The 17423-nt window shown below is 43.5% G+C and overlaps 1 protein-coding gene across 2 annotated transcripts in view; it reads left to right on the forward strand.

Moving 5' to 3' along the window:
- Positions 1 to 17423, forward strand: part of adcy8 (adenylate cyclase 8 (brain)) — a 302457-nt gene that overhangs the window by 227600 nt on the left and 57434 nt on the right. For both annotated transcript variants that reach the window (XM_014139104.3, XM_014139106.3), the window contains 2 exons: positions 7530 to 7619; positions 10789 to 10961. In XM_014139104.3, coding sequence (XP_013994579.1) covers positions 7530 to 7619; positions 10789 to 10961 — 263 coding nt within the window. The remainder of the gene's footprint in view (positions 1 to 7529; positions 7620 to 10788; positions 10962 to 17423) is intronic.

Consider the following 17423-nt stretch of genomic DNA (forward strand, 5'->3'; position numbering starts at 1 on the left):
AGACGAGACCCTTATGAGCTGTGCGGTTACCCCACCGGCTACCCAGTCACCATCTGTCACTACACGCAACCCTTCACTGGGACAACCGTCAGCACCAGATTCAAGCCTTCATGGATTCCGGGGATGCAGAGAATTCCATTGATCAAGACTTCACCAAAGGTTTACAAATCGCCTGCGTGAAATGTCCCATCCCTCTGATTCAAGACCTCGATGGATGCCCCATTGGCTCCGGCCAGGTAGAATATCAGACCAAGCCCATTGTACTGCAGGTTGGGGTGAATAACTCAGACTCTTAGTTTTCAGTTGATCACGGCTTCCGAGAACCCCTTTATCCTAGGGTACCCCTTGGCTAGCGCTACATAACCCACTATTCACCTGGTCCATGGGACACCTACTAGACTGAGGTAAGGACCGCCAGACTAAATGTCTAAGACCCCCACCAAGAGCCTCACCGTGTCCTCCTGCATCATTTGAAGACCAAGACTACTCCGCTCTCCCTCCCGAATACTTTGACCTCAGAGAGGCCTTCAGTAAGAGGCAAGCCGCCACACTTCACCCCCCCATTGTCCATTCAACTGTGCCATAGAACTCCTACCCGGCTCCACACCTCCCCGTCTGTACTCCCTCTCAACCCCTGAAGCAGCAGTCATGGACAATTACATCCGGGAGTCGCTTGAGGAAGGGTTCATTCACCCCTCTCATCCCCCAGCTGGTGCAGGCTTCTTCTTCATGGGTAAGAAGGATGGAGGCCTGCACCCTTGCATCAATTACAGAAGGCTGAACCGGATTACGATCAAGAATCATTACCCCCTACCCCTGATGTAAGCTGCCTTGGAGTTGGCCCAAGGGGCCCAATTATTCACCAAATTGGACCTCCACAAAGCTTACAATCTGGTGAGAATCAGGGAGGGAGATGAGTGGAAAATGGGCTTTAACGCCCCTAGTGGTCATTATGAGTATTTAGTCATGCCCTTCGGATTATCAAACTCACCGGCAGTCTTTCAAGCATTGGTCAATGACACTCTTAGGGATATGTTGAATAGGTTCGTCTTTTGTTTACCTCAACGACATCCTGAACCCTTCCGGAACACATACTCCACATCCGCCAAGTCCTGAGACGCCTCCTGCAGAGTCAACTATATGTCAAGATAGAGAAGTGTGAGTTCCACGTATCCCAAGTTTCCTTCCTGGGTCACATTATCTCTAAGGTTGAGGCGGTCACCGACTGGCCCCATCCCACCTCACTCAGGCAGGTCCAGCGGTTCCTTGGGTTTGCCAGTTTTTACAGGTGTTTATACTTAACTTTTGTGCGGTGGCAGCACCTCTCACAGTCCTAACCCTCAAGTCCCAGACCCGTTTTTGCTGGACTCCTGAGGCTGACACCTCCGGGCCCATCCTAGTTCATCCTGATCCTACTCGTCCCTTTGTAGTAGAGGTGGACACCTCGGACACCGGAGCAGGGGTGGTCCTTTCACAGCAGAACGCAACTACAATGTAGGCAACCGGGAGCTCTTTGCAAAATAATTAAAATTAGAAAACATTGGTAAAATATTATATTGTCATTTAAAGAATTATAGATTTACATCTTTTGAACGCAATCAACTTGCCAGATTTAAAAATAACCTTACTGGGAAATCACACTTTGCAATAATCTGAGCACTGTGCCCAGAAAAATACGCGTTGCGATACAGACTAGACGTCATGTTGGGGAGATCTAAAATCGAAAATACTATGTAAATAATCCATTACCTTTGATTCTCTTCATCAGATGTCACTTCCAGGTATCACAGGTCCATAACGAATGTAGTTTTGTTCAAAAAAGCTCATCATTTATGTCCAAAAATCTCCGTCTCGTTAGCACATGATGTAAGCCAGCCGGACTTCTCGTCATGAACGAGGGGAAAAAATATATTTCCGTTCGTTCAAACATGTCAAACGTTGTATAGCATAAATCATTAGGGCCTTTTTTAACCAGAACATGAATAATATTCAAGGTGGACGAATGCATAGCCTTTTATAACGTATTGGAACGAGGGTACCCAACATGAAGTAGCGCGCCAGGTGTCTAATGGGACATCACCGTTCCATGGCTCTTGTTCGGTCAGATCTCCCTCCAGAAGACTCAAAACACTTTGTAAAGGCTGGTGACATCTAGTGGAAGCAATAGGAAGTGCCAAAATATTCCTAAACCCCTGTGTTTTTCAATGGGAGAGGTTTAAAGTCAATACAACACATCAGGTATCCACTTCCTGTCAGAAAATGTCTCAGGGTTTTGCCTGCCAAATGAGTTCTGTTATACTCACAGACACCATTCAAACAGTTTTGGAAACTTTAGAGTGTTTTCTATCCATATATAATAAGTATATGCATATTCTAGTTACTGGGTAGGATTAGTAACCAGATTAAATCGGGTACATTTTTTTTATCCAGACGTGCAAATGCTGCCCCCTAGACCCAACAGGTTAACCTCTCAGGGGCAGGTGGGACGAATTCGTCCCACCTACGCAACAGCCAGTTGAATCCTGTGGCGCGATTTTCAAATCCTTTGAAATGCTATTACTTCAATTTCTCAAACATATGACTATTTTACAGCTATTTAAAGACAAGACTCTCGTTAATCTAACCACACTGTCCGATTTCAAAAAGGCTTTACAACGAAAGAAAAACATTAGATTATGTCAGCAGAGTACCAAGCCAGAAATAATCAGACACCCATTTTTCAAGCTAGCATATAATGTCACAAAAACCAAGAAGACAGCTAAATGCAGCACTAACCTTTGATGATCTTCATCAGATGACAACCCTAGGACATTATGTTATACAATACATGCATGTTTTGTTCAATCAAGTTCATAATTATATAAAAAACAGCTTTTTACATTAGCATGTGACTAGCATGTGACTAGCATTCCCACCGAACACTGCCGGTGAATTTACTAAATTACTCACGATAAACGTTCACAAAAAGCATAACAATTATTTTAAGAATTATAGATACAGAACTCCTCTATGCACTCGATATGTCCGATTTTAAAATAGCTTTTCGGTGAAAGCACATTTTGCAATATTCTCAGTAGATAGCCTGGCATCACAGGGCTAGCTATTTAGACACCCAGCAGGTTTAGCACTCATCAAAGTCAGATTTACTATAAGAAAAATGTTCTTACCTTTGTTGTCTTCGTCAGAATGCACTCCCAGGACTTCTACTTCAATAACAAATGTTGGTTTGGTCTAAAATAATCCATCGTTATATCCAAACAGCGGCGTTTTATTTGTGCGTTCTAGACACTATCCTAAAGGCTAAATAAGGGTGACGAGCATGGCGCAATTCGTGACAAAAGAATTCTAAATATTCCATTACCGTACTTCGAAGCATGTCAATCGCTGTTTAAAATCAATTTTTATGCCATTTTTCTCATAAAAAGCGATAATATTCCGACCGGGAATCTGCGTTTAGATAAACAGACAAAGAAAAACAAAGCATTCGGTCGAAGCGGGCACGCGCCTAAGCCCATAGTACTCTGAGTGGCCACTTGCCAAAAGCGATAAAGTGTTTCAGCCAGAGCCTGCCTCGATATCGTTCAACGTTTTCCCGGGCTCTGAGACCCTATGGAAGACGTAGAAAGTGCCACGTTATTGCACAGATCCTGAGCCTTCAATAAAAAGAGCCAAGATGAAACACTACTTCTCAGACAGGCCACTTCCTGCTTGAAATCTTCTCAGGTTTTGGCCTGCCATAGGAGTTCTGTTATACTCACAGACACCATTCAAACAGTTTTAGAAACTTTAAGGTGTTTTCTATCCAAAGCCAATAATTATATGCATATTCTAGTTACTGGGCAGGAGTAGTAACCAGATTAAATCGGGTACGTTTTTTATCCAGCCGTGTCAATACTGCCCCCTAGCCCTAACAGGTTGAACTCACAGACACCATTCAAACAGTTTTAGAAACTTTGGGGTATTTTCTATCCAAAGCCAATAATTATATGCATATTCTAGTTACTGGGCAGGAGTAGTAACCAGATTAAATCGGGTACGTTTTTTATCCAGCCGTGTCAATACTGCCCCCTAGCCCTAACAGGTTAAACTCACAGACACCATTCAAACAGTTTTAGAAACTTTGGGGTGTTTTCTATCCAAAGCCAATAATTATATGCATATTCTAGTTACTGGGCAGGAGTAGTAACCAGATTAAATCGGGTACGTTTTTTTTATCCAGCCGTGTCAATACTGCCCCCTAGCCCTAACAGGTTAAATAGGCCCTTGAGGGGTGGAGATAGTGGTTGGAGGAGGCACCTCATCCTTTCATGATCTGGACAGACCATAAGAACTTGGTCTCCATTCAAGAAGCCAAGAGTTGTTTTTTAACAGGTTCGATTTCACACTAGCCTATCGCCCAGGATCCAAGAATCAGAAAGCAGACATCTTGACCCGGTAACACGATGTCTCTAATGAGGAGAGGAACTCCAAGCCCAACATCTCCAGCTCATGCATTGTGGCCCCTGTGATATGGAGTATTGGGACCACGGTATGACAAGCCCAGACCCAAGAACCTGACTCCAGCAGGGGTCCCACTTTATGTTCCACGATCAGCCTGATCTCGAGTGCTACAATGGGGACACTCCTCTAAATTAACTGGGCATTCAGGGGTTAATCAGACACTGGAGTTCCTGGGGTGGAACTTCTGGTGCCCCAACATGATTGAGGATGTGAGATCCTATGTTGTCCTCATAAGTCCTCATTACAGCGATCGACTGGGTTGCTCCAACCACTGCCCATCCTGAGCCGGCCCTGGTCCCACCTGTCCGTAGACTTTATCACAGGGTTACCTCCATCCCAAGGGCTTACCACTATTCTGGTGGTCATGGATCGGTTCACCATTTCATCGCCTTACCCAAGTTGCCCTCAGCGATTGATACCGCTGATCTCATTATTACCCATGTCTTTCGACTACACAGACTTCCCCAGGACATTGTCTCAGATTGTGTGCCCCAGTTCGTCACACGGTATTGGAAGGCCTTCTGCTCCCTGTTGGGGGCGTCATTGAGTCTCTCCTCTGTGTTCTAATGGTTACACTGAGTGGGCCAAAAACGAGCTGGAGAAGTTCCTTCGCTGTTTCGTCTCCACTCAGGCCAGCAACTGGAGCAAGTACCTCATCTGGGCGAAATATGCTCATAACACACTGCTGAACTCGTCCCCTGGACTGTCGCCATTCGAGTGCGAGTTCAGCCTCTTCCTGAAGAAGAGGCAGACACGGATGTGCCAGCAGCCGAGGCGTTAATTCGACGATGTCACCGCACCTGGATCAGAGAGCGATCCTCCTTGCTCCACTCTTCTGCCCGACACCAACGCCAGGCAAACCGGCACCGAAGGCCTGTTCGGCTCCTCCGACTGGTTCAACAGGTGTGGCTCTCCACCCGTGATCTTCCCTTAAGGGTGGACTCGCAGAAGCTTGCTCCACGCTACATAGGACCATTCAAGATCCTGAGTCACATCAACCTGGTCACCTATCGTCTCCAGCTTCCCAGGTCTATGAGGGTGTGTCCATCCTTTCCTGTCTCAAGATGGTAAGGATCAGTCCCTTCCCTCCGCCCTCTCGACTTGTGGATGGCCGCCCAGCCTACACTGTCCGGCATCTGTTGGAGGCTCGTCGGGTTCGAGGCACCCTGCAGTACCTGGTGGACTGGGACGGCTACGGTTCCGATGAGCAGGCTTTTAGTGCCTGCCCGGGACAAACTGGATCCGGGACTTGAATGGGACTTCAACCAACTGCATGGTGGTCATCCTGGCTCCACGGCTGGAGCTGCTCCTAGAAGGGGTGGTACTGTCATGGTTCCACCTGTCACCAGAGGGCGGCAGAGACCGTCCTCTCAGGTGTGTCCTATTACTCATTATGATTTCCCTTTTAAAAGAGGTGTGTTTTCTTGTTTCCTTTGCAGAAGCTTGAATTGTTTACCATATGTGTTTGTTTCCTGAGTGAGTTTGAGACAGTGTTTTTTTTCAGTGTACTGTGATCCTGCAGCTACTGTTTATCAGTAAAGTATTTATGTTTATCCTTAACCACTGATTCCTTGTCTGGTCTCTTCTCTACACCTGTGTCCAACCTCACAACGTCACAGCTTTGTAGCACAGTCAGAGCTGGTTTGGTAAGGGGTTCTCACATAGTATATACTATCTCTCAATGGTATTGGGCCAGTTCAATTATACACCCTGAAATACAGGACCTTCTTTCTATACCTAATCTAAACTAATGGTTCTTTGCCCAGCAATATATTCACAGCTGAACCTACTGACCCCAATTTACCTTCTGCAGGCAATGTTCTTCTCTTTTCAGGATCAGAGCAACATTGCTTGCAAGTCATTACTTCCATCAAAGCTTGTGAAATACTCATCATTAGTCTGCGAGGTTGCAAGGTCTACGTACTGTATGCTTTTAGCACATACAGCCTAGAGGCACTCAACAGTGAACTGATTGAGAAAGAGTTTTGTAGCTGTAGAATAAAGAAAAGCGGTATGAACAAGGTGAAATAGGGAAAGCAGGACAACTAATACATATTCTGCTGTTTACTCATTTACCTTGGTCTTATCAATAGATCTTATCAATTTATAAATGACTGTGTGTGTAATTTATACCCCTGTGCGGCCTCCAGCGAAAAATCATATCGCCATTAGCATAACAAAATTTAATAATTATTTTTTTCAATTTTTTTTTCAAATTATATCGTTTTATAGATACACCTCTCCTGAACTGAAAAGGCGTGTGCGAGCAAGGAGGCCTACAAACCTGACTCAGTTACACCAGCTCCGTCAGGAGGAATGGGCCAAAATTCACCCAACTTATTGTGGGAAGCTTGTGGAAGGCTACCCGAAACGTTTGACCCAAGTTAAACAAATGTAAAGCAATGCTACCAAATACTAACGGAGTGTATATAATCTTCTGACCCACTGGGAATGTGATGGAAGAAGTAAAAGCTGAAATAAAACATTCTCTCTACTATTATTCTGACATTTCACATTCTTACAATAAAAAGGTGGTCCTAACTGACCTAAAACAGGGAATTTTTACTAGGATCAAATGTAAGGAATTGTGAAAAACTGAGTTTAAATGTATTCAGCTAAGGTGTATGTAAACTTCCGACTTCAACTGTAGGTGGCTTGTTACAGACACTTGACTGGTGACCGCATATCAAGCCATGCATGTTTGGATATCTCCGTAATCTCCGTACAGGGCAAGCTGGGAAAAAAGGCACAACCGGGTGCATGTGAGCTCCGTTCAGGGCAGACCAGGACCGGGTAGGGATGTGGGTGGTGAACTTGACAATGTCACGATGACTTGGGGGCAGTGTGTTCCTAACAACAATGACAACGGTATGCAAAATATATATACTTGATGAGTGGTGGGGCAGGTGCTCGTGCTCTCTGCACGTGCCTGAATTTGAGTATTCATTCACTGATTGAGTATGCATATACTGATTATTTATAGAGACAATAATGTACAACACTGATCTCTCTCTGTTCCTCTCTTGCAGCTGTGGTGTGATTTTGACAAGTCCAGCACCTTCAGCAACCAGACCTTCAACACATCCACCCCCATCCCTGACATCTGCTTCTACCCTGAGGTAACTGTACTAGACAGTAATACTTTACATTAAGTTGGTCTTATACCTGTGTAGTAACACTGTAACTACAGTACTAACAATATGGTATTAACATGGCATTATATAGTACTTTAGTATTTCAGGGGAACACTTCACAGTGTGAAACTAAGATAACATGTTATCCAGCCACGTAGGCGCATGTGTACCTGGGCCCACCCACTGGGGAGCCCCTCTACTTGCCAATATTCGGGACATTATTCAAATTTTTACCTAAAGATGCAAACACCCTCAGATATAATTCATAGCTAGCAGTGCATCTGGAAAGTCTGATGGACAAATCTGGGTTAGGCGGATGCCAGGAGAAACCTACCTGCCCGAATGCCTAGTGCCAGCTGTACAGTTAGGGGGAGTAGGAGTAATGGACTGGGGCTGTTTGTCATGGTTCGAGTTAGGCCCCTTAGTTACAGTGAAGGGACATCTTAACTCTACAGCCTACAATGACATTCTAGACGATTCTGTGCTTCCAACTTTGTGGTAACAGTTTGGGGAAGGCCCATTCCTGTTTCAGCATGACAATGCCCCCGTGCACAAAGCTAGGTCCATACAGAAATGGATTGTCAAGATCAGTGTGGAAGAACTTGACTGGCCTGCACAGAGCCCTGACCTCAACCATTGAACACTTTTGGGATGAATTGGAACACTGAATGCGAGCCAGGCCTAATCACCCAAGATCAGTGCCTGACCTCACTAATGCTCTTGTGGCTGAATGGAAGCAACTACACGCAGCAATGTTCCAAAATATCGTGGAAAGCATTCCCGGAAGAGCGGAGGCTGTTATAGCAACAAAGGGGGGACCAACTCCATATTAATGCCCATGATTTTGGAATGAGATGTTCAACGAGCATGTTTCCACATACTTTTGGTCATGTAGTGTTTATCTTCTCATCACTCAAGTCCGTGGCTTGCGTCAATGCCATTTCAACTCAGGAAATGAATAGGACTTTAATTCACAACATTGAAACCAAAATCCCAATATAAATGAATTGGCAATTTCCAGCTCAATAAATAAAATAATTTAATTTCCTGAATTTAAGTGTTTTTTTGCCCTTCTACTGTATTATGTTCATTAAAGGGGAAATATGGGACAGCTGAAAGGAAGGTTAGGAGAAATTGAATGACTTACAAATTCATACAGCTATTAACATAGCCGCGGGAAGTAGGGGTGCTAAGGGTGCTGAAACACCCCTGGAAAATCGGAATAAAAAAATTACAATAATAAAATATATACAGTGGCTTGCGAAAGTGTTCACCCCCTTGGCATTTTTCCTATTTTGTTGCCTAACAACCTGGAATTAAAATAGATTTTTGGGGGGTTTGTATCATTTGATTTACACAACATGCCTACCACTTTGAAGATGCAAAATATTTTTTCCTGTGAAACAAACAAGAACTAAGACAAACAAACTGAAAACTTGAGCATGCATAAATATTCACCCCCCCAAAATCAATACTTTGTATAGCCACCTTTTGCACCAATTACAGCTGCAAGTCTCTTGGGGTATGTCTCTATAAGCTTGGCACATCTAGTCACTGGGATTTTTGCCCATTCTTCAAGGCAAAACTGTTCCAGCTCCTTCAAGTTGGATGGGTTTCGCTGGTATACAGCCATCTTTAAGTCATACCACAGATTCTCAATTGGATTGAGGTCTGGGCTTTGACTAGGCCATTCCAATACATGTAAATGTTTCCCCTTAAACCACGTGAGTGTTGCTTTAGCAGTATGCTTAGTGTCATTGTCCTGCTGGAAGGTGAACCTCCGTCCCAGTTTCAAATCTCTGGAAGACTGAAACAGGTTTCCCTCAAGAATTTTCCTGTATTTAGCGCCATCCATCATTCCTTCAATTCTGACCAGTTTCCCAGTCCCTGCCGATTAAAAACATCCCCACAGCATGATGCTGCCACCACCATGCTTCACTGTGGGGATGGGGTTCTCGGGGTAATGCGAGGTGCTGAGTTTGCGGCAGACAAAGCATTTTCCTTGATGGCCAAAAACCTCAATTTTAGTCTCACCTGACCAGAGTACCTTCTTCCATATGTTTGGGGAGTCTCACACATGCCTTCTGGCGAACACCAAACGTGTTTGCTTATTTTTTTCTTTAAGCAATGCCTTTTTTTCTGGCCACTCTGTCGTAAAGCCCAGCTCTGTGGAGTGTGCTGTTTAAAGTGTTTTTTTTTTGACAGATACTCCAATCTCCGCTGTGGAGCTTTGCAGCTCCTTCAGGGTTATCTTTGTTCTCTTTGTTGCCTGATTAATGTCCTCCTTGCCTGGTCCGTGAGTTTTGGTGGGCGGCCCTCTCTTGGCAGGTTTGTTGTGGTGCTAAATTCTTTCCATTTTTTAATAATGGATTTAATGGTGCTCTGTGGGATGTTCAAAGTTTCTGAAATGTTTCTATAACCCAACCCTGATCTGTATTTCTCCACAACGTTGTCCCTGACCTATTTGTAGAGCTCCTTGGTCTTCATGGTGCTGCTTGCTTAGTGATGTTGCAGACTCTGGGGCCTTTCAGAACAGGTGTATATATACTGAGATCATGTGACAGATCATGTGACACTTAGATTGCACACAGGTGGACTTTATTTAACTAATTATGTGACTTCTGAAGGTAATTGGTTGCACCAGATCTTATTTAGGGGATTCATAGAAACAAGTAATTGTTTTCATTTCATTTCACCAATTTGGACTGTTTTGTGCATGTCCATTACATGAAATCCAAATAAAAATCCATTTAAATTGCAGGTTGTAATGCAACAAGTAGGGAAAAAGCCAAGGGGGACAAATACTTTTGCAAGGCACTGTATATATCATTTGATTATATATATATGTTTTAATTACAAAAGTATTGCACTGGGCCTTTACTAGTCCTGCAATTGTTTTTTATCTCAGCACCCCAACCACCAAACATCTACCCGCGGCTATGGCTGTTTACAAACAATGGAGTAAAAGGTGCTTATATTTTGGCCTTTGATGAGGTGCAGTACAACATCACGAACTAAGCTCATGTGGCATTTATAGTTATATTCTTCAAGAACGAATGGCTATATAAAATGTATTTAAAAGTCCAAAAATGTATGCACCAATTCCAGATTACCCCTTTAAGTGTTGTGTGTGTGTCAATGTTTTCCTCCACAGTATTTTGTGTTCACGGGGGTGCTCGCCATGGTGACGTGCGCGGTGTTCCTGCGACTGAACTCAGTCCTAAAGCTCGCTGTGCTCCTGGTCATGATTGCTATCTACTCCCTGCTCACTGAAGCCTTCTACACCTCCCTGTTTTTACGCTACGACTATGTCCACCACAACACAGAGTGAGTGATGTAACATTACAGTGTATCTTAACACCAAAATGCTTTCAAATGTTTGCTCCCAAATATAGGCATTGTCTACAATAATTTAGTCATTTAAGATGGTGCGTACCTTTCCCAAACATTTGGGAATTTGTTATACAGTACGTAGATGGATACACGGCAAATGTCGTGGTTCTTGGACTTATCTTGACGTTAGACTGCTTTTGATGGCCCCACATCTAAAACAGGGAGCTAACCCCCTGTGTTTTAGCACAAGTTCGCTACCCTTTTCTCTGTTTCTTTGTCTTACATTGGCCATTGAAACCACTGTTAGTGACTTTCACTGTGGCTGTATTAACCACTCGCACGGCTGCGAAGTGAGCGGAATTAGATTCCAATCTCAATTCAGCCTGTACTATTTCATCCCATGTTGGTCCACTAACCCCACAATAGCTGTTTTAATGACAGGTTTCAAGCCTGCCATCGAAGCAGACGTACAAATTCCTATATTTTGATCGTGTCTATCCCCCATTGTCAGATTAGTACGTAACGCATCATCCATCCAATGCACATAATTGCGCATTCTTTCTTTCGGAACCTGAGTACAGTTACTAATTTTACTCACATCTGGTCGAAACAATATATTCCCAACTGTGGTTAAGAATCCCTCAATTTTGTCATTTGCTATCGCCGAGTCACATGCTTCGCGTACAGAGGGCCAAGCCGACATTCGATATTCCTGTGCGAGTATTGGCAACACGACTCTTGGCAAAGCGAGTATTCAATATGATCGTAATCACCAGCATGAAACCCCAAAATTCTACCCTGTTTCCTCAGGAAACTGATAAATCCCTGTCCCTCTTTTACTGGATCCGGTGCCTCTTTCATAATATTATGCATTTCGCTCATGCTCAGTGGCTGATGATGCTGAATTTGGATCCGTACTTGGGGATACACATCATTGGGAATAGGGTTGTACTCCCATGGTACTATTTGTCCTGGATAAAATGTAACCGGGGTTGCGTGTGTTCGTACTGGGCACACATTTCTATGATTACCTAGATCATGCTGATCCACTATCCAGTACGGGACTACTATATCTGGACTCTTAATGCACATGTCCTCTGCCTCTCGCAACCCATACTGCTCTTTTTTGTCTTTAAGAGAGTGGTATAATGGTGGCCTCCAGATGTGACCTGTTGTCACCTTATAGCCTCGTTCTTGTCTACTGCCTTTTCCATTTTACCTCGCAGGTCTCTATTTTTCACTTTTTCCATATTTGTCCACTGCTGATAAAATGCCGTGGTTAGGATGCCTGCGTATTTTGGTCTGGACTGTTCTCTGATTTTAGTATTCTACACTACTATTGCATCAATACATTATTGTCTGGTTTTAAACTTTCCATCTACGGGATAATGTGCACCAATTTTGTCCAATTTGGCAAATTTTCCCCACCATTTATTTGGTTCTTAGTGCTGGTCATATGCCTTTGTTAGTGCCTCTATATTTTCCCCTTCTACCACTCCCTCTGCGGGAGTCTCCTGGCCTCTAGAAACCATATCAGTTATTATTGACTCGGCGTCACCCCCCAACGGCGTTAAGTAGTAACAGCTTAGGCTACCAATAATTTGGTCACTCCTGTGTATACTTTTGGTGCTGGACGACACTGGCAGTTCCCCACAGGCAATTGTGGATGAGTAATGTGTAGCATGGGAAGGGGTTTTAGTCCAATTTCTCTACATAAATACCACTGTTCCCAACAACCCTCATTACCAAAATTACTCACAGTTGTCCTCCTTTTTCCACCTGATTTGTTACGGTTCCCCACCCCAATAGGGCATAAACCAATCTATTTAATGCTACTGCTACTACACACGAATCATGTTCAAACATTCATACACACACACACACACACACACACACACACACCCCTACAGCTTCACGGCCACTGCGGCTGGGACTTTTACCCCTTTCTTACGAGTCTTGCAGGGAACCAACCCCGCCTGGGATTTACCCCCTAGAACTTACCCTCTGCAGGGCCTACCCTGCTCAGGCTTACCTTTTGGGACTTACCCTATACTTTATGGTGCTCGCAGGAACCAACCCACTTGGGATTTACCCCATAGAACAGGGGTGGACAACTCCAGTCCTCGGGGCCTGATTGGTATCACACTTTTCTCCATCCCTAGCAAACACAGCTGATTAATCAAATTGCATTCTAAACTGAAGATCCTGATTAGGCGAATATTGGAGTCAGGTGTGTTAGCCAGGGCTGGGGCAAAACTGTAACACCAATCAGGCCCCGAGGACTGGAATTGCTCGCTGTATACTAATCCCTTCACACAACAGCGCAAACTGGCTCTAACCAGTATAGAAAGAGTGGGAGGCCCGGTGCACAACTGAGCAAGAGGACAAGTACATTAGAGTGTCTAGTTTGAGAAACAGACACCTCACAAGTCCTCAACTGGCATCTTCATTAAATAGTACCGGCAAAACACCAGTCTCAACATCAACAGTGAAGAGGCGACTCCGGGATGCTGGCCTTCTAGGCAGAGTTCCTCTGTCCAGTGTCTGTGTTCTTTTGTCCATCTTAATATTTAATTTTTATTGGCCAGTCTGAGATATGGCTTTTTCTTTGCAACTCTGCCTAGAAGGCCAGCATCCCAGCATCACTATTAGTAGTACACAGCATTGACGAGATCTTCAGTTTCTTGGCAAGTTCTCGCATGGAATAGCCTTAATTTCGCAGAACAAGAATAGCCTGGCGAGTTTCAGAAGAAAGTCCTTTGTTTCTGGCCATTTTGTGCCTGTAATCGAACCCACAAATGCTAGTCTAAAGAAGTCCAGTTTTTTTGTTTCTTTAATCAGCACAACAGTTTTCAGCTGTTCTAACATAATTGCAAAAGGGTTTTCTAATGATCAATTAGCATTTTAAAATGATAAACTTGAATTAGCTAACACAATGTGCCATTGGAACACAGGAGTGATTGTTGCTGATATTGGGCCTCTGTACGCCTATGTAGATATTCCATTCAAAATCAGCTGTTTCCAGCTACAATAGTCATTTACAACATTAACAAGGTCTGCACTGTATTTCTGATCAATTTATTGTTATTTTAATGGACAATAAATGTGCTTTTCTTTCAAAAACAAGGACATTTCTAAGTTACCCCAAACTTTTAAACGGTAATGTATATGTGGGACTACAAAAGGGGGACCCTTGGGACGCATGCTGCCCGCGGGCTGCCAGTTGCCCAACCTTGCTCTGGTGTCTCCACTCTACATCTGCTAGTTAGTGGAGTAACACATCATACATCTTTTTATTTTCCAAGAGGCCATTTAGTCTGCGACAGCAGGCTAAAAGCTCCCTTCTAAATCGCTCTCAGACATTGAGTTACAATGTTTTTCCACTTCTTCTGAGTATTTGTCCGTAAAACACTGAAGCTCTACTATGGCGTGGCATCTCAGAAACTTTGAGTATCTCAAAATAGAGGCCCTAGATACAATATTTTGACTGTTGATGTGCTCCACGAACTCAGATACCTCTTGCGCCTCGACCTGTTGTTTCCAAAGTTTTATTTGTTTGATTTTATTTTGTTCATAAGTGTTTGTGTCAACACCTGCTACCAACTAGCCAGCTAGCTAGGTTGCAATTGAGCCCACTTCGCCTGGAATAGCTAACAAACATTTGTAGCGCAGTAGAAGCTGTATTTATTACGTTCTTTTCCGGGACAAAATTGACAATCCGGAGTTCCAATACGGCAATTGTTTGCTTGCGGAGGATTACAGGAATGAGGTGGCTATCCTTAGCATGCAAATTTCAATTCTGCACAAACTTATGAGGAAAACGCAAATGCTTATTTTCAACTCCTGACGCTGCTCCGGCCTGATGGATATCCCCGCCTTGTCATATCTCCTTATCCGAATGGCCTGTGCTTCCTGGAACTTGCCTGCCAAAGAAGTTGTCTCCACCTGCTTTTCCTCCTCCATCTTGTAGTGGAGTAGATGGAGAACAGCAAGAGGATTGTTTCAATCAGCGCTGGTCCCATGTCACAAGTCGTACATACCAAAGGCAGTGGCATGCTGCTAAGCGGACTGGAGTGTCTGCGAGAGGTTCGAAAGCAGATTGACATAAGAAAATTTGAGTCTGTCATAGTTCATGTGAGATTCAACTACATTATGAAGGGTAGCTCAGAACAGCTGAAGATGGATTTTCAAGAACTGATTGGGTCTCTGCTTGACACCAACAAACGCCCCATAATATCTGGCCTGTGACTTCCCTAAATTGTGGCATTCAACGTTTCAGCAGACTTTTTGCCCTCCATAATTGGCCACGAGACTATTGCAGCTCTGTGGGTGTAACATTTATTGACAATTTTGATACCTTTTGAAAGCAAAACTCGTTTTTTAAGGAGGATGGGATCCACCCAAATAATTTGTGTTCCTGGATCCTTTCACAGCATTATAAGGCTGTGTTGAGACAATTACTTATCAATGACCCATGCCCAGCTCAGTTAATCCCTACCATTGTGTCACCGAGTTGTCATAATGCTTCAGAAAATGTACATTATCCCAGGGGTGTTGGAAGAGACAATGTAAGTAACCTAATTTATGTACCTCTTACTTCCCTGAATGTCTCTGCTGATCCTATAGCTATTATATGCAGTAATCATGTGCATATGAACCAGAGTTATACTGTTAGCATTAAGGCAGTGTGCCCTAGTAGGACGTCCACTGTGTGCAGCTCACCCTGCACTAACATAAATAACATGAGCATGTCTATGTCTGCTACACTTCCCAGTAAAGCAATGAAAATAATCAGGTATCCCAGAAAAGTGCTGAAAATAGCCCACGTTAACATATACAGCTTAACCTGTTTGGGATAGGGGGCAGTATTTTCACATCCGGATGAAAAGCGTGCCCAAAGTAAACTGCCTGCTACTCAGGCCCAGAAGCTAGGATATGCATATAATAGATTTGGATAGAAAACACTCTAAAGTTTCTAAAACTGTTAAAATAATGTCTGTGAGTATAACAGAACTTATTTGGCAGGTGAAACCCCGAGGACAAACCATCCAGGATTTTCTTTTTTTGAGTTCACTGTGTTTTCAATTGGTTTTCTATGGGAACCTAGATTTCTGTGGCAGTTGGTTGTAGTTCCTATTCCTTCCACTAGATGTCAACAGTCTTTAGAAATTGGTTGATGTTTTTCTTTAGAGAAATGAAGAAGTACCGTTATTCAGAACGAGGGTCCAGCCTAGTGCATTCTAATGTTTTGGTGCATGCGACCTGGAACGCGCTTCACTTTGTTTTCATCCGGTATTGAACGCAGTTTATCCCATCTTAAATTTTATCGATTATTTACATTTTAAAATACCTAAAGTTGGATTAGGAAAGTTGTTTGAAATGTTTGGAACAAGTTTACAGGTAACTTATTAGATATTTTGTAGTCATGTTGGGCGAGTTGGCACCGGTGTTTTTCTGAATCAAAAGCGGCAAATAAATTGACATTTTGGAGATATAACGACGGACTTAATTGAACAAAAGGACAATTTGTGATGTTTATGGGACATATTGGAGTGCCAACAGAAGAAGCTCTTCAAAGGTAAGGCATGAATTATATAGTTATTTCAGAGTTTTGTGTCGCGCCTGGCGGGTTGAAATATGATTGTCATGTGTTTGTTTGATGGGGTGCTGTCCTCAGATAATCGCATGGTTTGCTTTCGCCTTAAAGCCTTTTTGAAATCTGACACGGTGGCTAGATTAACAAGAAGTTAAGCTTTAATTTGGTGTATTGCACTTGTATGAAAGTTAAATATTTCTAATAATGTTGGGGGAATTTCGCGCTCTGCAATTTCAGGGGATGTTGTCGAAACGTTCCGCTAGCAGAACCCCTAGTCATAACAGGTTATAATGTATGTGAAAGCAACAGAGAGGTATATTTCTGGGTGATTTAAATATTGATTGGCTGTCCACTCAAGAAAAAGCTGGTTCAGGTTATCAGTCACCTACTATGGTAGTTACAAACAGCACAGGAATGAAATCATCAACATGTATTGGTCAGATCTTTACTAATGTTGCAGAAATTTGCTTTAAAGCAGTATCCAAACCCATCGGATGTAGTGATCACAATATAGTAGCATATCTAGGAAAACCAAAGTTCCAAAGGTTGTGCCTAATATAGTGTATAACAGATCATACAATACGTGATGGAGACAACAGGGGAAAGACCCTCAGATCCACAAAGTCCCTTCCACCAGGTGGCTGATGAGATATGTTGGCACGACTGCCATATTGCATCTCCATCCCAAAGCCCTTGTTTGGAAGTGTACTTCGCCAGACTGCCTAGAACCTTGCCCTCATCCAGGTCAAGGTGGCGAGACACGATAGTGATGACACCATAGGCCTTGTTGATCTCTGCACCAGACAGAATGCTCTTGCCAGCATACTTGGGGTCCAACATATGGGCTTCAGGCAGAAGTC

The sequence above is a fragment of the Salmo salar genome, chromosome 14 (assembly GCF_965601325.2).
Source record: "Salmo salar chromosome 14, fSalSal1, whole genome shotgun sequence".
Lineage (NCBI taxonomy): Eukaryota > Metazoa > Chordata > Actinopteri > Salmoniformes > Salmonidae > Salmo > Salmo salar.